At 39.8% G+C, this 24,412-nt stretch overlaps 1 protein-coding gene across 3 annotated transcripts in view; it reads right to left on the bottom strand.

Moving 5' to 3' along the window:
* Positions 1 to 24,412, bottom strand: part of ERC2 (ELKS/RAB6-interacting/CAST family member 2) — a 926,792-nt gene that overhangs the window by 649,865 nt on the left and 252,515 nt on the right. For all 3 annotated transcript variants that reach the window (XR_016512310.1, XM_090282950.1, XM_090282949.1), the window contains exon 3: positions 2,985 to 3,059. Coding sequence is in view for 2 of the 3 variants with exons in the window: in XM_090282950.1 (XP_090139076.1) it covers positions 2,985 to 3,059 (75 nt within the window). In the remaining variant the exon portion in view is untranslated. The remainder of the gene's footprint in view (positions 1 to 2,984; positions 3,060 to 24,412) is intronic.

The following is a 24,412-nucleotide window of genomic DNA, read 5'->3' as shown; positions in this document are numbered from 1 at the left end:
ATTTCACATTAAAGAAAGAAAAAATAAGGTTAAAGCCTTTAAACTGCTTTTTTTTTTTTACAATTCTCCATAAGAGTAGGAGAGAGGAACTTAGTAAAGAATTTTGAGACACAAAAGCAAGAAAGGAGGAGCACTGCAACATCTACGAGAAAACTAACCTTTCTGAGAGACACAAGCAGTGTTCTAACAGTGCAAACCTAGAACATACCTGCCAGACCAAATCAGGATCAAAATGAAAACTTGGAGCTTCCTGTAAGAAGATAAATCACAAATAACTTCAATTCACTTTGCTTCCCTTCATTTTCATTCAGGTGACTTCAGCTACCCTGGCTCAAGTGGCTGGCAACAGATGTGATGGCTACCAGAAATTTGTCCTCCATTGTGATGTGAGCAATGGCCCTCCACAAGGCTCACCCCATACAGATGTATCTTCACAACTCTAAAAGACCTGAGGGTTAGGTAAAGAGTCACTGGAAGTATGAGATCGTGGTTCTAAAGTGTTTGAGTTTGGGCAAGATTACACAGTTTCACAATAAATATCTTTCTAGAGTTGATGCAAAGTACATGTGTGGAGAAGAGGAGAGGTCAGATTCACTAAGAACCAAGGGACAAGTAGGGGTGGCTTCTAAGTCCTTAATTCATGTCATCTCCCTGAAACTACCAATCCAGTTTACTCTAGGAAGACTCTCCTTAACTTCAGATTTTGCCAAGGTGCTATAGATGACTTTAACGTTTACCCAAAGGTGTGTAAGTTAAAACAAAAAAGTGTCTCAGATTCTACCCACCAGGATTAAGGGTCAGTTCTACTTGGTAGTCAACCATAAGGCTTGTAAAATATTGATTTCCAATAATTCCCTCCAATTTTAAAGGGATGTAATATACAAAATCAGATGAGATCTGACCAGCCTCTATCACAAGCTACACACACATGGCTGAGGAAATGACCCTCTAGCAGCTGTCTCTATAATTCAATTTATGTGTGTTGAGTAGAGATGCTAATTGGAACCCAAACTTCTCCTCTGACAAAACAGAAAGCAGTGCTTTGTAAATGACCAGGCATCCAAAAGACAACAGAAAAACTCCAGGCTCGATTCCCTGACAAATATATTGATTATATTGGCATCATAAGTGAAAAACCCCAGACTCAATTTACTAATACTATATAGGTGTAAATTTGCCCTAAAAATCATGTTTTGAATGCCTTCCCAGGTAGATAGCCTAAACAAGTGATTTTATTGATTTTTTTCTGTTTTCTAACAAAACATATGATGCTAAAAACAGTAAGCTAGCATAAAAAGATTTGTCTTTATAGTGACCTTTACTAGGAAATGCCCACAGCACTGGGAGAGATGTCATTCCTGGTTTCTCCAAAGACTTTACAACATATTCTATCTTTTTAAAGAAAAGGCATAATAATTTTAAAATAGATTTTATGCATATAAAATCTTTTTATCCATTATTAATTGTGCAGATGTAGGTGTAGAAGTTTGTAGAGAGGGGACTGAATGAGTCTTTGCAAAAAAATAAAATAAAATCTTTAAAATAAAATTTTTTGTCTTTTTCTTTTTCCTCCTTCAAAAAAAAAACAAAAACAGCTCAACAAAGTTTTAAGTTTGGTTCTAATAAATATGAAGTGAGGATGAAATCTCAAATATAAACCACTCCCCCTCAGGTGTGGAATAAATATCTTTCCAAAATAAGTTAAAATTACATAATTTCAAAATGAATTGATGAGCCAAAATCAGCAATTATTTTTTAATCTTACTGGCAGTTGGTTCCTTAGATAATATTTTTCAAATCAGTTTGCTGCAAACACATTATGAGTGCTAGATTCACATAACCTTCAAGAGATATATAGTTTGAAAGCAAATATTCTACATTATTTCCACAAAAATATATGTGGATTAATACACTGTCATTGACTAGGGAAAAAAATCCCACCTCAGAATTGTACATGCCAAGAACTCAATAGTTCATATTAATTTCTTTTTTCCCCAGGACATGGGAATTTTTTGGCAGACAATTCAAAATCATGTGCTACAAGAAAGAGAAAAATCATTTTCCTATCAGCAAGCTTCACAATTGCCTTGTAGGCTGATGGTGACCAGCAACTCTTGAGTGTTAAACTCAAGTGTAAAATTATTAAATTGAAAACATTGTTGTTATGAATTATTTTTTTCCCCATGGAGCAAGTTAAATTAAGGGTTATTTATTCTTAAGATAAATACTATTTGCTTCCTTCTGGAAAAAACTGTAAGTAACAAGACTTCCAAATTCTAGATTCTGACAAAGCAATTGGGTTTCATTTAGAACTGTTTCTTAATCACGTATCATGACTTGGCCATCATTTACCTCATTATTCTTTAAATGCCCTAAATCCATCCAGGAGGATTTTTTATTCTTTTAAATAGCATATCTCTAATGCTTCCACAGCTAGAGGGATACCTGGAAATAATTTAAAAATTACTGTTCTAGGCTTGGTTAGGAGAAAATACTGGAGTCAAGAGAAAGTATTATTCATTGATAAGTAAATTTTACTAATAGCATCGTTTAAGTTATTTAATGACTCCATTGCATATAAAACACCTTATCTTTGCCAAATCTTAGTTTCTCAAAGTGTCTTTTCATTGTAATGTGAGTGGGAGGGAAAAAGAATATTTTCAGGTTTAGAAATTCATCTTAAAGCACACACAAAGCCTCCCTTAAGTTTGAAAGTATTGGCCATACTCTGGAAATGAACCTAGCTTCTTTCAGCCAAGGAACACTTGAGCCCTTTATTCTTTTGCTCAGAAAAGGAGTCCTAAATAAAGGGGCAAGAAATTAAATAGACCCAGGAGGCAAAAAGATTCAGAAAAAAAAAAAGCACTCACCAGAGTGCCTAGAGAAAAATACAACATTCAATTCACATGTTTTATGTTAGGCACCATCAAATTAAACCAAACTCCAGAGGCACAGTTGTTTTAACAAATGTGAACAGCTCCTACCTTCATTTCAATGACAGTCTGGAGAGCCTTCGTCTTGGCTGGCTCCGGCTGAAGTTGGCTTCTTCGGTGCAATTCCTGGGGAGGAACACGATAGAAATAAGCCTGACGGTTCATCCTCCCGTTACACCATGACCTTCATACAGGTACCACACAGCCCACCGGATACAGGTTTGCTGTGCACAGACATAAACAAGCCACAGGTGCCTCTTTCCCCACCCTCGTTAGCATCCCTCCTGCCTGGAGCCTGAGTTCCGGTGCAAAGCTCCTGGCACATGCGCTATTTCTGAAACTTCCATCAATAATTAATGTCAACTGTGACAAAGCCAGCAAGCAATTATAGTCCAAATACTGTTCAACACTGAGGCTCTTGCCCGGCTATCAAATCATAATTTACTAAATTACATTGCTCTGTGCTCTCAATACAAACACAGCAAGAAAATGCAGGAAAGAAAATGACTAACATAGTTGCAAATCTGTTGCACGCATGGCATTTTGCTACTGAGGTAAGTTTGAAATGAGCAATTTAAAACCTTTTCAGTACAACTGTGTCCCATTTTGGAGTGAACTGATCTGATGAAACTCTGTGAATCTCTTGCTTCCTTTACAGTTTTGGTCCTTGTTCAAAATCACGTGTGTGTGTGTGTGTGTATGTGATATGTTTGTGCCAAGAAATTAAAACTGTCATTAATATCAACAGTATTAAAGGGGAGACAAAAATGGTTAAAGCCAGATGTAGACTTAAGAACGTCTGGAATATGATGAATATTTTTTTAGGTAAAAAGCAAACAATGTAATTGCAATTTTTAAGCTTGAAGATTCACTTTTTGCACACTTCTACTCAAAAGAACAGTTCTAGTGAACTTTAAAAGATCATCTTGGCAGAAGAGAAGAGATAAACAAAGTTTTTTTTCAGTTCATGCTTTAATTTTCTTAATATTAATTATCAACACTTTTATGAAAGTAACCAATGATAGGAGTAAATAAAAGTGCCAACACATGTCCATGCTGCTGATACAAGTTACCTATAAAATAATTCCATTAAGAATTATTTGAATAAAAGTCACATATGGAGTAATTCCATGACTTATTTGCTTTCGGAAAAATCAGTTAAAGTCACAGTAGTTTTAGGCCTTTACATTCCACTGAACCACAAACAATTTTTTAAAAAAGAAAGAAAGAAAGAAAAGAAAAAAGAAACAGCAAAAACAAAAAAAATTGGACATTGGAGAAAGAGGATCAACATAATTTCTAGCTTTTTTCAAGTATGGACATTAAAATTAATCCTACCTGCACAATTATCATCTAGTATCACTGTCATTTCATAAAGATAGAATATATTGATGTAAAGGTTGTCAGAAGAACAGAATCCCTGATAAAAGATAGTCCTTCCAGGATTAGAAAACAGATGACGTTTCACCCATATCCTATTACATCGTTCTTACTTGCCAGCACTCAAGACCTGGTCAGGGACCACCATTGTGCCCACGTCCAGGGGCCAGCCCTGCAGAATCACCATTATAGCTCCGGACTGTGGCAGTCAGGGGAACTGGGTTGGGGGGAATATTTTCTTCTCAAAATCATCGCTAGCACAGACCAGCAAACTTGTGCAAAATTCCTTCTCAACCTCAAACTTAAGAAGAATTAGAATAGAATTTGTGCTTCTTAATTACTCAAAATGGTCTCATATCAGTTAGGATATTTTTTTCCTCTAATATATCCCTGAAAGGGAGAGTCAAGTATTTCAGAATCTGTTTTATGACTAGAGAAACAGAAAGAGATTCTGTGCCCTTTTGGGGTCTCTGGAAAGCAATGATCTGGCAACACTGGTCATTTTTAGGCTCCATGGTAACAGCAGAGATTTTCTGAAGGAATGGCCTTAAAAGCTGCTGTCCCTTTTTGTGCATCCACAGTGTTTCTGGCACAACTTGTCTCCTTCAGGCCTCAACATGACATGTGGAGTATGATCTGTGTGGTGGGTACCCTGGGCTGCTGGTAAATGTATAACAAACAGCACCCACCATGGCCGACTTCAAGCTACGTAACTAGTGTCACTGAATGCAGAACTGGGAAGGAAGGTGAAATAACACCCCATTGTATGGTATTTCCACCATATGGACACAATAGATATTTAATAACCTCAAGAGCACAGATAATAATAAAATAAAACAAAAATTAGGAAACTAGTATAAGTTCTTTAATCATGAGTTTGGATATTTAATTTGTAACATAGGTTGTTAAAACAAGTTTCCACTGTTCGGCCATTGTGGGCTACTACAGTCCAGTTCTGGCACCCCACTGTGTGAATCACATAGCACTTGAAATTTCCATAGAAAGCTAGTTAACCCTAAATATTAATTCCAAGAGAAATAGAGATCACTGGACCAATAAAATCTTATGGATGAGAACGTGGAAAGTAAGTCACTTGTCAGAGTTGTTCCACAGTAAGTAGTAGAAAAATATATTTCACAGGTCACCAGTTCTGATACCATGTAGCATTAAAAGTATCTTAACAAAAAATGATGAGAATGAAATTCATGATAATTTCATACCATAATCAATCCCAGTTCCAAAATAAAAATCATAAGGTAATTTAAGGAGAGAGGTTAAGCTTGCATAAAACAAATTAAGAAACCAAGAAACAACAAAGCAACACAACACAACTAAAACCCATCGGGTAAAGGCATATGCTATTAAAATTTCTGCCAAGCATGAAAACATTTTTAAGGAAAAAATATGCACTAACAAAGCTAAACTTGTAGCAATAGTTTTGCAAAAAATGGAAACAGAGTTCTCTTTTCTATAATTATGCAAGTTCTACTACAGTATAACCCCTGGCTGGTTTGGCTCAGTGGATTGAGCGTCGGCCTGCGAGCTAAGTGTCGCTGGTTCGATCTTCCAGTCAGGGTACATCAGAGAAGGAAAACTCTGACTCCAAAAAACCTCCGCTGCCTTGCGGCATACCTCTTCAGGGGAAAGGCTAAGGGAGTAAACCCCGACAGAAAATCCAGAGCCGGAGTCCCTAAGGCGGTTTGACGTTGCAGTCAACACCGGCAACTCCTGCGGTGCACCTGAAGCCAAGCTGTATTGACTCCGTCTTTCCCTTGGACCCTTCAGCTGCGAAGAGAGGGGGGGTCTGCTGCATGGGCAACAGCAGACCCTCCATATCACCCTGCCCAGGCTCTGTAGCTTCAGCTTCACTGGAGAGGACACTCCAGCGTCATCGCAAGATGTCGATTCAACATGGGAGGAGACAGATATCGTGTCACTCCCGAGTTGGACTGCACAGCCATTCTCGGCGGTGCAGATAGACTCTTAAGAAGCTACACCATCGTCTCTCGAGACGGACGGCTGCCGCCGCCGCCGACGACTACAGTATAAACCAGCTAAAATCCATATTGGGTCCTTACCCTCTGTGTCACTCTATTTAAAAAAATGAACTATTAATGATATCCCCAATTACCCATGGATTATAATTTTCCTTTCTTGACTGCATTATTTTCCAATCAATCTTGACTTCATAGTTTCTGAGAATCACCTTAATTCGAGTAAGTGAAGATTGTAATTCACATTCAGATTTCATAGACTGTCTGAAAGTTCCACCTCAGACATGTAATCCATATCTTAAATTTAGAAACCTAAAATGCTCACTTTCACTGCAGCAGAGGCGACCAGATGTCCAATGAAGATTCATGCTTCTCTTCATTAGTACGGATCAGCAGTTTTCAACCTTATTCATCTCATGGCACACATAAACTAATTACTAAATTCCATGGCACACCAAAAAATATATTTTTTGTTGATATGACACAAAAAGCAGGTATAATTTTGATTAACTCACACCAAATAGCTACTGTTGTATGGGATGTTGTCACTTTTTTATTTGACAATCTAAGGGAAAAGAAGTCAGTGCCCCTGACTACATAGTCAGTAATCACACATTTTAAAAATACTGTGGCATACCAGTATGCCTGCCATGGCACACCTGCTGAAATCGCTGGTGTTGAGTGGTTATTAGTAAGCCTCATCACCACCATCCTTGTATGGAGAGGGGCCATGTGACTTATCTGGCCAGTAGAATGTGGGTAGAAATGAGAAACTCAACTTCTGTAAAAACTTCCTAGCCTGTCTTCAATTTGCCCATTTCCCTGACAGCTGACTAAAAGCAAAGGACTTCAAGACCCAAAAAGTTGGCAGAACCCAAGATAAAGGAGGCTGGATTCTCAAAACACCATCTGAAAAGGCTGCTGAGCACCCACATCAGGGGTTATACATGAAAAATAAACTTCTGTTAAGTTATCCTCTGTGTTTACAGGATTATCTGTAGAGATCCCAGATCTCTCTGCCTTAAATACTGCAATGGATACAAACAGAAATAATGCCTAATTAGCCCTCGATAGTGCATTGCTTTTGAATCACAAATTGAGTTTAATATGTGAGTACTGGCCAAATTTTTCTAAAGAGACAGTAAGATAGTTGGTGCTCCAACTTTCCCTAACCATCTGAAAGATGCACGCATTATACACTGATCTTAAACAACTAAAGGGTTTTGCCAGGGCATCTGGTGTCAGTATGAGAGATATACAAGACTTAACTTATTCTGATATTTCTTATTTTTTGTTGTACTTTTTTTCACTGCCATTTAGCCCCCTATGACAGTGTTAAATCATCAAGAACAGTGGTACCTATGGTTTTCTGGGTCACCGATCTCTGTAAGAATCAGATGGAAGGTGTGGATTCTCTCTACTAATGGACACAAAAGCACACATAAACACAATGGTGTACACCGTGTTAGCTGGTTCACAGGGCCCAGCCAGCATGCAAGAAGTTTGTCTTTGAACCAGACTACAGGCTAAAAAGCACTTATTGAAAGGGAAGAACATTGTACAGAGAGTTGGGAATCAGGAGTCCACAGTCACAGACAGATTCTGGGCACACATACCCCTACTCTCCGATCTGCAGAATATGGGGCTTTATGAGTGGGCTTCTAATGGCCCTTCCAGTTACAAGAATATCCAGATTTTTAATAGGCAGCTGACTCTGAAATGCTGATCTCTGGCTGGTATTTTTAGTCACACCAATTCTCAGTTTTAAAAGCAGAGTGAAAATAAAAGAAGAAAATTGGCAACATCACAAAATTTAATATCTCACCATTACACTGACCCCCAGTTTAAATTTTTTCCTATAATTTCATGACTGGATTGGCCTTAACTGGTCTAAAACTATCATCTCCTCCATGTGATCAACATGGAAATATACCAAGAACCCAGAATTTTTAGCATGAAATCTCAAGTGGTTCATTGGAGTGATGTTTCTTGGCAGTTAATAAACATCTAGAGTCTAGTGAGTTATGGACGTTGGCTTCTAAGATGAGCCTGACAGAATAATGGTTGCACACACCATAGAGAGATGGGCAAAGGTAGGTTTACAGTTGTAACACAAATAAACAATACAATAATTAATAAATTATAATACAAGAATACACTACTTGGCATACTCACAACTGTAAACCTCTTTTTGCCCATTCTGTATTCTTCAGAAGATAACGCCCCCCCCCCCAAAAAAAAGTTAAATCAAAATTTAACTTTCCTTTCAAAGGTAATTTACTATTTTTACCTGGCCTTATCCTCTTACGTTTCTGGTGATCTACTACTACTGTGCAATAAACCATACCAAAACTTAGTGTGTCAAACCACCACCATTTTATTATGCTCATGAATTCTGAGTCAGGAATTCATAAAGAACAGAGTATCAATTGTGTCTCTACAGCATGATGTCAGGAAGCTAGAATAAATAGTTCTGGTGGATCCACTTCCAAAACAGTTTCTTGTCTCATTTGTCTGGTGCCTTGGACGATAAATGACTTGAAGGCTGGGATTAGCAGATATCGTCAACCTGAGCATCTAAATATGGCTCTCCCTGTGGCTTGGGCTTTCTCACAACATGGCAGCCTCAGGGTAATCCAACCTTTTACATTTAGGTGCACAGACTCCAAAAGCAAGAGTTTTGGTAAATAAACCAGAGACTGTACAACCTTCTACTAATTAACCTCACAAGTTACATAGCATCACTTTTGCAATACTCTGTTGGTTGAAGTAGTTTTAAGCCTGCTAAGATTTTGGGGAAGGGTATCAAATAATTTGAAGCCATACTGTATTTTAAAAATTACCACTGTTAAAAAAATAAAAATTACCACTGTTAAGGAACAAAATCAATTGGGGAAAACAACAAGACAGTAACACTATATCTCAAACATTAACTCACATCAGCTTTAAGATACAGTATTCCCTCACTTATCGCAGGTATTACATTCTAGACCCCTCCACAAAGCAGGAACCTTACATTTATTCTACACTCTTAAACCTATGTAACTTTAACAACATACATATACAGTATCACAAAATCCCATGATATAACAAAAAAATCCGTGATAAATAAATATAATATTTTTTAATCCCCCGATACAGTGAGGCCACGATAACTGAACCGCGATATAGAGAGGGACTACTGACTTCCGGCCAAGATGGAGGCTTAGACGGACACGCTCGGTCTCCCTCTACAACTAGAGAGGAATACAACTACTTCAAAACAAAAGATAACTAGAAATTCCAGAAAATAAAACTACACGGAAGCCCAACGTATGAAGTTATAAACCAGCGGCGCCCTTTGGGCAGGTAGGAAGAGAGAAAGTGGGTGGTGCTGTTTGCAGTCGCACCAGGGACAGCGGCACGGAGGACAATCCCAGCGGCAGAGAGGACAATCCCGGCTGCAGTCGAACCCCCGGCAGCTTGCAACCCCAACGCTGAGAGAAGCAGCCACCACATCGCCTTGAACAGTGAGGCCCAGAGGGCGGGAGGACAGATCCCGGTCTCCTAGCGGAATAACTGTGTGACTCCATCTTGGACCCCCGCCCCCACACAAAGTGCCACAGGGCTGCGAAATAGGTTGCGGATAGGCGCCGGTCGCTGGGTTGTGACGAGTACACAGGCACTGCCCCATATAGCCGGCCCAAGAAAACAAAACGCATCTGTCAAAATGAGGCAGACAACTATAGAAATCCTGGTGGCGCAGCTCACCAGGCAACAGATGAAGAATCTGACAGATGAACAAATAAGAAACCTGTCAGAGGCTCAGTTCAGGGCCGTTGTTATCAGGTGGCTTACAGAATTAACAAAAGATCTGGAAAAAGATGAGAAAGAAGCAAAAAACACTCATAACGAAAGGAACAAAACCACATACGAGACAGATGGTGAGGAAAAAGAATCCAGAGTTCATATCAACAAACCAGAACATAGAGAAGGAACAGTCAACCAGTGCAGAGAGAGGAAACGGGAAGCAAGGGTGAGAGGATCAGAAACCTCTGGGACAGCTATAAAAGGCCCAACATAAGAATCATTGGTTTGCCAGAGGGCGAAGAAGATGAACTAGAAATTGAAAAATTAAGTGAAAATATAATAAAGCAGAACTTCCCAAACTTGGGGAAGGAAATAGACTTATAGGTCCAGGAAGCACAGAGAATTCCAAAAAAACTGGACCCAGGGAGAACCACTCCAAGACACATTATAATCAAAATGTCAAAAGTTAAAGATAAAGAGAGAATCTTAAAAGCAGCAAGAGAGAAGAAAAGAATCATGTACAAAGGGATCCCAATTAGACTATCAGCTGACTTCTCAAGGGAGACCCTGCAGGCAAGAAGGGACTGGCAAGAATTATTCAAAGTAATGAAAAGCAAAAACCTACAACCACGAATACTCTATCCAGTGAAATTGTCATTCAGAATAGAAGGGCAGAGAAAGTGTTTCCAGGACAAAACAAAACTGAAAGAGTTCATTAGATCCAAACCACTGTTATATGAGATGTTAAAGGGACTGGTTTAGAAAAAGGAGGATCAAAACTATGAAATCTAAAATGAAAACTGCATCACAAGAAACAACAGAAGCTAGGGAATTGAAACAAAGGCAAACTAAACAGGCAACGAGAGTGGAAAAAGAACTATAGGTATGGGGAATATATTGGGGGGAGGTCAACAGGGAGGGGGAATGGGGAGAGGGAGGGAGATGATATAGGAATTAAGAATCATGGTAAGAGGGAATGGAATAGACAGAGAGAGGTTGAGAAGAACTATATGCACAACTAATGGACATGGTCTAAAAGGGGCGGACAACTGGAGGGAGGGGGGCCACCGGGTGGAGGGGAGAAGAGGGAAGGGAAATTGGGACAAATGTAACATTATAATCAATAAAACACATTAAAAAAAAAGAGAGAGGGACTACTATATGGCAAATTCATACACTCAAGTAATAATTTGATGCAGGGGGACACAGGAAATACAGCCATGAACCAAACATAAAAGTATCCCAGCCCTCATGGGTTTTTATTTCAAATTCCCATGGGAGAAAGGCACAATAATTTTAAAAGGAGGGCAAACCAGTTTGTCATAGTGCTATAAAGGAAAATGAGTCAGGGAGGTGGAATAGGACATGTTGGGGGTGGGGATGAGTTGCAATTTTTAAATCGGGTGATCAGGGAAAGATTCGTTGAAAGGTGACATATAAGTAAGGACCTAAAGGAAATGAAGGAAACAGTTGTGCAGATATTCGAGGCAGAGGGAACAGCAAATGCTTAAGTGACTGGCTAGAGCTGCATAAGGGATGGGAAAGTAGTAGATCAGAAAACTGCAGAGGTGGGGAATGATGGGAGGAGGGGTCCTAGGAGTCCATTGTAAAAACACCGGTTTTACTTTAAAAAATACGGAAAACCACTGGAAGATTCTGGGCAAAAACAAACCATGCTATGATACACTTTCTTAAATGATGATTCCAGCTGCTGGACTGCAGTGTGGTTTGGGGTTGGGGTTGGGCATGAGAAGTGAGGGAGGTGGTAAGGGCAGAACCACAGGGACTAGGAAGAAACAATTGGAATAACTCCAGCAGGGCACGATAGAACCCTGGACCAGGGTGACAGTGGAGGCAATGAGGAGTTGAGTTTGGATGTGTTGAAGGTGAGGCTGACTTGACTTCCTGACAGATTGCCTGCAGACCAGAGAAAGAGAAAAGTAAAGAGTCCTAGGCTTCAAGGCTTCTAGTCCAAATAACAGGAAGAATGGAGATTGAAATACAAAGACAGGAAAGACTGGAGGGGAGAAGTTAAATAGATAGAAACCAAGAGTTTGGATTTGCATGTCTTTAGTTTGTGGTGCTATTAGACATCCAAGTGGAGATGCTGAGTAGGAGGTTTGAATAGATGAGTCTCTATTTGAGGGGAGAAGAGCTACAGTTACAAATCTGAGATGGGGAATAGATAGCACTTAAAGCAGAGAGCGTAGATAAAATCAACTAGGGATTGAGCATAAGGAGGAAAAGTCAGAGGACTAAGCCCAGGGGCAATTCAACGTTAGAGGTAGGAAAAGTAAGGAGATAGCATCAAAGGAGACTGAAGAGGAATAGCCAGTGAAGTAGGAGGAGAACCAGGAGTGTGGCATCCTGGAAATCAAGTGAAAATAATGAGTCCAGGATGCACAAATGACCACCTAATCAATTATCGCTGAGAGATTAATAGGATGAGGCCAAAGAATTGACCACAGGACTTAGCAACATGCAGGTCATTAGCAACCTCATTAGTAACCTTGACTACAGCAATTTTGGTAGCTAGTGTGAGTGAAAGTTTGGCTGAAATGTGCTGTGGGAGAATGGAAGGAGAAAAGAACCTCAGGTTACTATATTACCACAGATTCAACCGATAATTTCTTTTATCAAAACTTTAAAATTTGTTCACCCATGTTCATAACATTATCACAATGGCCAAGAGATGGAAGCAGCTGAAAAGTCCACCAACAGATGGGTGGATAGACAAAAGTTGGTATATAAAGAGCAACAGAATATCATTCAGCCTTCAAAAGCAAGGAAATTTGAACACCTCCTACAATATGAATGCACCCCGAGGACATTATGCTTAGTGAAATAACACACATAGTGTATAATCTCACTGATGTGAGGAATATTGAGTAGTCAAACGCATAGAAACAGAAAGTAGAACAATAATTGTCAGGAACTGAGGGTTACGGGGAAATGGGGAGTTGTTTAATGGGCACAGTTTCAGTTTTGCAAGGTGCAGAAGTTCTAGCAATTAGTTACACAGCAATATGAATATACTTAACATTATTAAACTGCACACTTAAAAACGGTTAAGATGGTAAATTTTACACTGTGTGTATTCTACCACAATTTAAATTTTTGAAAAGCCATAAACATAACAAAATGTTGAAGTCCCACAACTGTCTTCAACACCATTCTTTTAGAGAGAAACCATCATCTTCAAGTTGGTGTCTGTCTTTCCCATTCATGTTTTTGTGCTCTTTTTATATATGTATGTCCTCAGAAATAGTATGCATCTAACAACAGAGTGCATTGTTTTTTAATTTACATAAATGCTGGCCATATTGCACAAAGCTTTTGCAGTTCAGTTTTTACCTCAACAATACTTATGTTTTTAGAATTTATCTGTGTAAATAAGTGTTTCCTACTTTTCTTTTTTCCATTATTAACCATGTTACAATAAACCTCCTAGACATGGGGGAAAAACCCTCTGTTTTAGATATCTTTATACTCCTTAATTCATGAGAATGCTATTCTTTCTGCTTCTTCTGCTTGGAATAATCCTCTACCCTTTTACTCTTGTTTTGTCTACAGAGGTCAACAAATTAGCTCATAGGCCAGATCCAGCCTGCCATCTATCTATCTGTTCTGGTAAATAAAGTTTTTTGGATCTTTTTTTTAAGCAGGTATCTTTTATTTTATTTTTTTTATTCAATCATTTTTATGGTTATTCTATTATGGTTGTCCCCATTTGTCCCTCTTTGCTCTCCTTCACCCATCCCAACCCCTGCTCCCAAAGTTTACTGAAATACTGCTTGTCCATTCATTTACATATTGTCTATAGCTACTTTCATGCTACAATGCCAGAGTGGAAAAGGCCTCAAATACGGCCTTTCCAAGAAAAGTTGTCAACCCCTAGTCCAGAATATCTTCAATATTCATCCTAGTCATCTCAGAAAAAACACTAGTTCCTCATGTGGTAGTTTGAAATATACCCACAAATTCTTTAACATTCCCTTTATAAAGTGAAGTCTAAATATCTTCTCCTTAACTGTGCCCTGGACTTAGTAACTTACTTCTAATAAATAGAATATGGTTGAAGTGACATATGTTATTTCTGAGGCTTGGTCATAAAAGACATGATGGCTTCCTTTTTGATCAGCCTTGGATTATTTGCTCTGAGAGAAGCCAGCTGCCACATCATGGAGACACTCAAGCTGCCTTCCAAAGAGGCCCAATGGCACAAAATCGAGTTCCCCTGCAAACAGCTATGTGAAGGAGCTATTGTGGAAGTGGGTCTGGAAGACCCCATTAAGCCTCAGGTGCCTGCAACTCTGTCCTGCAGCTTGACTGCAATCTCATGAGGGACTCGGCCAGAACCATCAGATAACTGATTCCCTCTTTCCTTGCCCACAGAATCTGTGGGATAATAAGTATTTGTTGTTCTACACCACTAAGTATTTGTAGTAATTGGTTATGAAGCAATAGGTTACAAATATGTCACAAAAAGGCAGTATTAGCTGAGCCTTCAGACTGACCTATGTACTGTACCCTCATGTATACTCCCAGCATTGTGTACTCCCCTCTGTATCATGGGATATGAGGGTAATTTGACAATGATTTATAAAATTAATGGTTTCATGACCATGTTTACCATTGAGTGGTAAACTTCATGAGCACGAGGACTCTGTATGCCCATTATATTCCCAGTCACCAACATAATACCTGTCAAGGATAAGTGCTTAATAAATATTGACTAATGACACAGTACAAATGACATTACACTTACAGGTCTGGAAGTTCTATACCTTTTGATCAAAAAGAGTCTAATATGAGGGATGATCATAGCTAATAGCTACTTATATACATTGCTAAGTTGTACTAAGCACTTTTAAATATTAAATTGTTTAATCTTCACATTAACCTTCATAGGTATTATTATCATGACCATTTTTCACTCAAAGAAACAGAAGCATAGAGAAGTTAGTAACTTACCCAATCTACAAAATTACACTGCTGGGATTTATCCCAAGCTGTCTGGTTCCAAGGTCTCTGCTTCTAACCACGATGCTAGGCTGCCTATTTTCACCACTTGGCTTTGATTTGGTATTTGAAGTTGACACTAACATCTCTATTGGCTTCTTTCATTATAGCCACCTCCTATTTCTCCTTTGATTCAGTCTTCCATTTCTCACTCTTTTCTTGAGTACTCAAAAATTTTTAAAAACTTATAACAGTGGTCTGATACTGAAATTCATATTAGATATTAAAACTTAAATCGCAAATGTGGTTAGGAACATAGAAATGGAAACTAAAACAATTACTTTCAAATACTGATACTCATCTCAATTTTTGACAGATCAAACATTAAATTTAATAACTGAAGGATTTAAATGATATAATTAGTAAGGCTGAAGTAATAGACAATCACACTGAACTTTGGATCCTATAAACCTCCATTTCAAGACTCCATGGAATATTTAATCAGACTGATCACATACCAGACCACCAAGAAAAACCTCAGATGGATTCCAAAAGGCAGAAGTGGTGAAAGGTCACATTCTTTGCCCATACATAAAAAACAAATTAATAACAAGAGTTAAAAATGTAACTTCCCTACTTAGAAAGTAAAGCTCACAAAATCTTAAAATTCATCCTCTACAATTAAACAGATCCTGTCCTCTTCACCTCCTAGGTGTGTGACCTTGGACAAGTTCCTGAATTTTCAGTGATCCTCAGGATAGTGAAATTGAAGACATAAGCATGTAACTTACCTGGTTGGGCTGGCATATAGTACATGCTCAATAATTAAAACTTATCCTTATTACTATTGTTGCCCCTGAATGGTTATTAGTGTTCCTGAAAGTATATTAGAGAATGCGACCTTGCAAAATGGCTTTCCTGCCCACTTGTTCTGTGGTCTGATGCTGGCTACCATTAAGGCACTGACACCGGGTCTGACTGAATAATTCAATTCAAGAAATACTTACTGAAGGCCCATGACGTGCCAGATAAAATACACAGGATCCCTGCCTTCATGAAACTTACATTCTTGTGTAGGCATTCTCTGTGGGAGTGATATCATGCCTAGAAGGTTAGGGGTGGTGGCAGCAAGTTGCTCAGTGTTGTTAGAACGATAAAGAGAGTGCTGGGAGGTGAGGCCTGGGGGTAAGGGGTGGATAGGTGAGAGATTGTATAAGGCCACGTAGGTCCTTGTAAAGATCTCGGTCTTACACAGGAGCCTTCAGATTCTAGAAAGAGAAAGCAGTTTCCATGGAAATACATAAATATGATATTACTTTATTGTTAAATTATGTTTTTAGTCTTCACCCCAAAAATGACATTTGGGAACCTAAGAACATAACATCTAAGTTGCTGCACACACATTTCCCCTTAGTTTGTTTTTATGTATAACTTACTCCTATTGCTAAATCTGCATTAAAGATTATTTGAAAGATTTATCTTGGTCTTTTGGATGCTACAAACCTGTGGATCACAGAAAAAAGAATTTTAATTAATTTATTATTGTTCTATTACAGTTGTCCCATTTTTGCCCCATTGCTCTCCCCTGCCCCACTCACCCCATCCCTTCTCCCACAGTCAGTCCCCACCCTGTTGTTCATATCCATGGGTCATTTATACTAGTTCCTTGACTAAATAGAATGAGGTGCAAGCTTCCAAATATTTAGCCAGTGGTATTAGCAATGTCCTAAGAGAAACAATGAAGTTTGGTTGTTTAATTCAATACTTATTGAACACCTAATACGTGCTAGGCAAGGCAGAGGTAACAAAAATAAATGAAATTCAAAGAAACATCTCAAAAACTTAATTGTCCAGTGGAGTGGGAGTACCTAACTGGAATACAAAACCACAATAAGAACTTTATCCACCACTTACAGAATGCTTACCATATGCCAAGCCCTGGGCTTCCAGTCTAGCCTGATTGGATCTGCAGAGCATCCCTTTAGACAGGAGTTACCATCCCAATGGGAAAGCTGCAGACATTCAGACTCAAAGAGTTAAGTAACATGCCCAAAATCACAGAGCCAGTAAGACTTGAGAGTGTGACCCTTAAGTACTAATACAATACTTACTTTATATTGCTAATCATGGCCTCTTCATACTCTGCAAATATTTAGGGTTTTAACAGATAACTAAATCTGACTGCTGGTTTGCTTCTCAGGTCCCTGATAGGACCCCACCAGTTCTGAAGGGCATGTTATTGGAGAGAATGAGAGGCAAGCATCCAGGCTCAAAGAGGAAAGGAGAGCTATGGAAAGCTTCACGGAAGAAGCCTGTGGCTGGTTAATCTTTGACCATCTTTGGGCTCCTTGGTTCGACTCCTCTGCTCAACTCCTCTGTTTCTAAACTAAAACATGCATACTTTTCCTTGAACCTTATATACTGGCCTTTGTTCTACTCATTTGGGAACATAAAGAACAAAAAGGATCCATTTCTCCCAGGATGATAGCTTCCTGCTCAGAAGTCTTCCTTACTGAAGAGTCATTATTCTATCTACTACGTCTTATACGGCACAATGTTGGGTGCTCTCAGAAACTTCCTGGTCCTTCAGCCTATGCCACTAGTCTCATCTGTTCTTGGAAGCTAAGCAAGCTGGGGCCAGATTAGTACTAGGATAAGAGAGTGCCTGAGAAAAATGGATGCTACAGGCTTTTAGTGGAACCAAGAACCACAGATAATTATCTCCAGGTCTTGAAACCTAGTGGAGTTTTGCCCAGCTGGATTTCAAAACTTCATTGGACCTGTGACTCCAAATCTCCCACTTCTCCCCCATTTGAACTGGAATGTCTGTAACAGTGTATACCTGTCCCATCATTGGCTATTGGGAGGAAATAACTTGTTTCACAGGCCCACTGATGGAGAGGAATTGCACCCCAGCAATTGTACTTCATAGATTATACTCAGAGCTTCACCAATACATACGTTAAATAATTTAGATGTTTGGACTTTGAACTGATGATATTTGGGGCTTTGAGTTGATGCTATAATGAGACCTTTGGAGACCTTCGGATGGAGTAAATGTATTTTTATTTGGCAGTGATTTGCATATTTGTGGTCAGCAGAATAGCAGCACCTACCAAAGATGTCTACTCCTATTTCCAAAACTTGTGACTATGTTACATTACATGAAAAAATAGACCTTGCTGATGTAACTGAGGTTATAGAGGCTAGGACAGGAAGATTATCCCGGATACCTGAGTCAGCCAACTAATCACATGAGCTCTAAAAGCTCAGGACTTCCTCTGCCTGGAGTCAGAAGAGAGATGCAGCAGATGCGGAAGTCAGAGAGATCCTGAGCATGAGAAGGATCAGATGTGCCATTGTTGGTTCTGCGATGTAGGGGTCACATGCAAGGACCAGAGGAGTACTTTAGTAATGGGGATCTCAGTCCTACAAATGCAAGAAACTAGATTCAGCCAACAACCTAAATGAGCTTTGAAGCAGACTGATCTCAAGAGTCTCTAGAGAGGAACACAGCCTTAACAACACCTTGATTTTGACCTCATGAGACTCAAAGCAAAGTATTCAATTAGCTATGCTATACCAGGACTTCTGACCTATGAGCTAATAAATCTATGTTGTTCAAAGCTGCTAAGTGTATGATAATTTGTTACGGCAGTAATAGAAAACTGTTATAGGTTCGTTAATCTTTCACTAATCTTTGGACTATGCTATTAGACAGTTCTTTCTATACTGAAGTGAAATACATGTCCCTGAAGCTTCTATAGACTGAGCTTTGTTCTACTCATTCAAGGGCAAAAGAACAAATAAGGTTTCTCTCCCATGATGGTAACTTCCTGGTCCAAAATCTTTCTTAGTATTGTGGCCACTGTTTTTATGTGGTATGGTGCCAGGTACTCTCAGCGGTACCCAGGTCCCTTACTTTAGTTCACTTCTATGTCTTGGGTCAGATTCCTGAGAAGCAGAGCCTGAGATAGGGACTTTTATGCAGAGAAATTAAGCAATAATGTTGTTGTATAGAAAACTGAGCCTGAGCCTGAGCCTGAGCCTGCAGGCAGCTCTAAGAAGTAAACTGTGCTGCAGAATCTGTCCCTCTTGCATCAAGGGAGCCAGACTTCTTTACCCTGGCTCTAGTTAGTCATTGCCTGGGGTTGGCCTTGGCATTTCTGGGCAGGAGGAAATTTGGCAACTACCACTACCATAGACACACCTCCAGTAAATGTCACATGTATGAGTCATTGGCAACAGCACTCACAGCAACTAGAAGATGGGCTTACTGGCCCAGTAATGGGATGCCAAGGGGTCTGAGCCAGGCAAAATTAGCATCTGCTAGAGTCATGATTCAGAGGTTTTATCCAGAACTCCAGGTGTGGTCTAAACAATCATAGAATGGGTAGGGTTGGATTGCATTTCTCCTATTCTAGGTAAATGGCTATAAAACTTTTATTTTAGCAGTATAAGTTTGTCTTGTTCCCAAACAAAATTCTATAGCATACACAGGCGCACGTGCACACACACACACACACACACGATAAAATTAACTGAACGTCTACAGTTTCCAACAGAGTGATAGGTCCTTTAGACAGGGAGGAAATAGGACAGACTGATCCTGCCATTACAAGACTGTCTGGTAGGGAAAGCATCAGAAATATGTAAAGAAGGAAAGTAAAACCAAAATGTATACAGATGATAAATACTGTACAAACAACAGCAACAAATGGATGCTGAATACTGAGATGAAGATAATGAGGGTGGGATAAGGTCAGCCTACTGAACATGTGGTCAAATTTATAATTCTCTACTTCTGAAATATAATATCAATCAAGATACTTTGTTTTTCCTGTTATCAACCCCTTTAACTTTATTTTCTATTAAAGTATATTTGATATACAATATATTAGTTTCAGATGTAAAGCATAGTGATTTGACATTTATATTCCTTAAAATGTGATCACCCCATTAAGACTGGTAACCATATGTTACCATACAAAGTTATTACAAAAATATTGACTATTTATCTTTTAATAACTAGAGGTTTGTACCTCTTATTCCCCTTCAGATAGAGAGGAAATTTTCAGCATCCTCTCATTCTCCTCCCCTCTGACAACCATCAGTTTGTTCCCTGTATCTATGAGTCTGTTTCAATTTATTTGTTCATTTGCTTTTTTTGTTTGTTTGTTTGTTTGTTTGGTTTTTGTTGTTGTTGTTGTTGTTGCTTTTTACATTCCATGTATAAGTGAAATCATACAGTATTTGTCTCTCTCTGACGTAGGTCACTTAGCCTCTTAACTCTATTCTAGTGGTTAGGGTAGGCCTCCCAGAGAGTATGACATTCAACCAAGACCTGAATAATGAGTAGGAACTGGCCATCCAGATACCTGTGGTGAGAGTGGTCCAGGTAGATGTAACAAAGATTTGGAAAAAAGTGGATCTGCTAAGATTTAACAGGTGAAAGGGGAGGTAAAGCCTGGAGACCAACCATTTAGTCCCTTGCAAAGACCCCAGGGGTACCTTCTGGGAATTCCAGGGTCCTCAGAACGCCATTTAAGAACCATCTTTCTGGGGATCCTATTCTAGTTGCAGATTCTGAAACTAGATTGAAGAAAGTCACTGGTTTGCTATCCAGTTGCCCTTAGGAGTCACTCAACCATCATTCTATGTCCCTGGATCTTTACACACTTTTCCTCATGGTCCTTTCTCTCTCGAAGACTTGGAGAAAGTGTGGGCAAGAAAGGGCCTGGTAGCTCCGTAGCTCCAGCCAGAGGGCCCACTTGAGCAAGGCCAGCAGGGGGTGGCGTATGAATCAGCAGCGTGTTTCCTGCACACCCCCACGGCCCAGATGGCTGCACAGCACAGGAGCAGAGGGCGGCTCCCACGCAGACAACTTCACTGGCTAAAGACATGCCACACATTAGGCTGTGAGGGAACAAACACACTGGTAGTGGTGGTGACATTTTTACAGAAAAGGCACAGTCTTTCTTTCACCATCTACAGTAAAACTTTAGAGTATAAAAAATGAGGGCTCACAGAAGTGTAAAGCACCATAGGAACTAGCTGGCGCAGTGTCTCACTCACAGCAGAAAGTCTTTCCCGTCACTGATGTGGGTCGCTGAGCTTAAGTGTGATTAGTTCAGACCTGGAGGGTCGCACCTCCACGAAGCAACTCTGATAGTTGGACGGTTCTCTTCTTGACTCCAAATCTGCTCCATCTAACTCTCCTCCATGTGGTCTGCTTTTTCATCACACAGGATTTAATAACAACATGTTGGCCATTCATCGAAGCCTTGCCATTGTTCTAAACATTGCGCTAAGTACTTGACATGAAATATCTCATCTAAGCCTCACCCAACACTTGGGAGGCAAGCACAAATCTTATCTCCACTTGTCATTAGGAAACCTAAACCCCAGTTTAGGAGCAATAGTAGTAGAATCTGAAGCCAGGACAGCTCTGAATTGCTATACAGCCCCCCAGCACATGGCTGAAACAAGAGCACTTAATATCTATTGCCAAGTGCCTTCTCTATTCCTGAGCCATTTCAGGTCCTTCACATGAAATCTCTCACACAACCCTCATTCACAACTTCCTGCAGTCTTAGAATTATCCTCATTTTGCAAATGAGGGCACTAAGGCCCAGTGAGGTGAAATGATTAGGAGAAATGGTAATAAAATAGCTGGGTCAAGGGCAATTCCACACCTATGGTTTTATTTGATCTTCATAATTTTCTTATGAATTAGACAAAGCTATGACCTTTATGCTGATTATGTAAACAACAAACTGAGACTCAGAGAGCTTAATTAGCTTGAGAAGATCACCCAACAAGGTAGCCATAAGTTCTGGTCAAACTATTCATTGCCTAGGGCCCACAAGGCCCATAAGATACCTAAAAGCAAGCGAAGTATCTGTCACAGTCATTGCTGTCTTGGTCATTCTAGCACCTAGCAAGTACCCAACAAATCATAGGAACTCAATAAAAGATTTGTTTGAAGAATAAAATAAATTTCAAAAAATATATCATGTAGTAGGTTAATGGTACCCATACTCCCAAAAATGTATGTCTCCCTTAAGTTGCAAATGTTACCTCACATGGACAAGGGGTCCTTGCAGATGTAATTAAGGATCTTGAGATGACATCATCCTGGATTATTCAGCTGAACCCTAAATCCAATGTAAAATGTTCTTATAAAAGAAAGGCAATTTGAGATGGACAAAAGGGGGAAGACACAGACACACAAAGCAGGTGATGTGGAGGTGCTGGAAGACACTGCAGGGAGTATCATCATAGCCAAGGAATGCCTGGAGCCGCCAGAAGCTGAAAGAAGCAAAGAACAAATTCTCCCCTAAGGCCTCCAGAGGGACTATGGTCCTCCTGATACCTTTAGTTCAGACTTCTGACCTCCAGAAGTGTGAGAAGATATGTTTCTGTTGTTTTAAGCCCCCAAGTCTGTGACAACAGCCCTAGGAGACGAACACACAGCACTACTAACAGCAACACAGGTGTGGATTGCACTTTATAGTTTATAGCACTTTCATAGACATTGCTTTACCAGACCTTAACAGAAGCCCCAGGGGAATGCAAGGTTATTTGATCCATTTCTTCAGATCAGCGCAATTAACAAGTAATTAGATTTACCCTGCTCAGAGATAATGTCAGTGTGCAGTGGAGGTAAAGGGCAGCCAATTCTCATAAGCTTTAAGTACTGGACTGAGTCGCTCAAGCTTAGTTTACAGGCTTTGGGAACCAAGAGGTCAGAAATATGCTCAGTGAAGATGAATCAGGCAGCAACCTGGAGGCTGGGGAGTTCGCGGAAAGCAGAGCAGTGGGAGGAAATGGGGACCAGCAGAGAAGGGAGGCCATGAGCATCGGGAGGAGAGGGACCACTTAAAGGATGATCAGGCCACACTGACGTGTCAAGAAAAATAACTATAGCTGCTGTTTATTGAATCCCTACACTAGGCCAGGCCCCGTGCCAACTGCTGAAAGGCATTACTAAGCTGTATTTCTAATCCTCACATCATTCCTATTTTAAAATGTGAATATGGATATTAAGGAGCTCACCTGAGGCCACCCAGCTTGGAGCAGAGGAGGCAGGCCTTGAACTGACACCTGACGTGGGCACCCTCATATCCCACTACGAGGTGTGGCTACAGAGATGATAGTTGGTAAGCAGCTTTGGGTGGAAGGGAAATATTTTTTTTTTAAATGCTGATTGTAGGAGCCACCACTGAAAATGGTGGGGTTTTTTTTTCTTGTCTTTTTTTCAAATAGTACTTGGAAGATAGTGAAATTTACCTACAATCCCTCTATCAGAGATAACTGCTGTCAACAGTCTGACATAAACATGCTTTCCAGGTCTTTCCTCCATGAATGTGTGCTCATGTATATATGTATGGGTGGGGGTGGGGAGGCATATATGAGTATGTGTGTGTTCTCTTTAATCAAAATAAGACAATATTGCTTACTATACATGTTGTGGGGAAGTCTGCTGTATGCACTTAACATGAAATAATTATACAATAATAACCTGGCCCATCATATGAACTTGATCAGCAGGGGGAGCAGTAAGAGCAGTCCATCCCATGGGGAGGAGAATTTATCGCTGGAATCATTTAGAAACACAAGAGCATTGTGAATAAAAGCACACTAATTTTTATTCAGCTTATTGTTCCTAAATTCTCCACAGATAATCCACACTGCTATCACCTGTGCCTGGAGAGGGCCACTTGTCCTGCCCCTCTAGGCAAGCCACTGCATTAAGAAAGTGGTCAGTTGGGTGGGAGGGGTCAGAAGACAGGGGTGGGTCTCAGAGACAGGGATGGCTCCTTGGATGGCCACACAATGGAAGTTACACACCATGATCTTATTAGACAAGTAAGAAAACTGTCCCCACTCTCTCCTCACAGAAATCCTAAGAAAACATATGAGGCAATATCCACCTTGTCTTTTGTGATCTTGAAAGAAAAAATACCAGAAAAGGCACATTTTAAGTGTATTAAAAATACACATCATCTTCAATGAAGTCCAGACAACAACATCCATAATCAGGCAGTTCCCCTCTAAACTCACTGCCAAGTAACAACAGGAAAAATGACTTTCTTTCTTTCTTTTCCTCCCTTCCTTCCTCCCTTCCTTCCTTCCTTCCTCCCTGCTTCCCTCTTTTCTTTCTTTCTCTTTCTTTCTTTCTTTCTTTCTTTCTCTCTCTCTCTCTCTCTGTCTCTCTGTCTGTCTCTCTGTCTGTCTCTCTCTCTCTCTCTCTCTCTCTTTCTTTCTTCCCATATCAAAGACCAAAACTTCTTGAGATGAGTTATTGAGAAGATATAGGGGAAATTGAATAAATTGTTCTAAAAACAATCA

The sequence above is a fragment of the Furipterus horrens genome, unplaced genomic scaffold (assembly GCF_987537825.1).
Source record: "Furipterus horrens unplaced genomic scaffold, mFurHor1.1.pri manual_scaffold_7, whole genome shotgun sequence".
Lineage (NCBI taxonomy): Eukaryota > Metazoa > Chordata > Mammalia > Chiroptera > Furipteridae > Furipterus > Furipterus horrens.
Note: the sequence above shows the minus strand (reverse complement) of the source record. Positions and strands in the feature narration are given on the sequence as shown.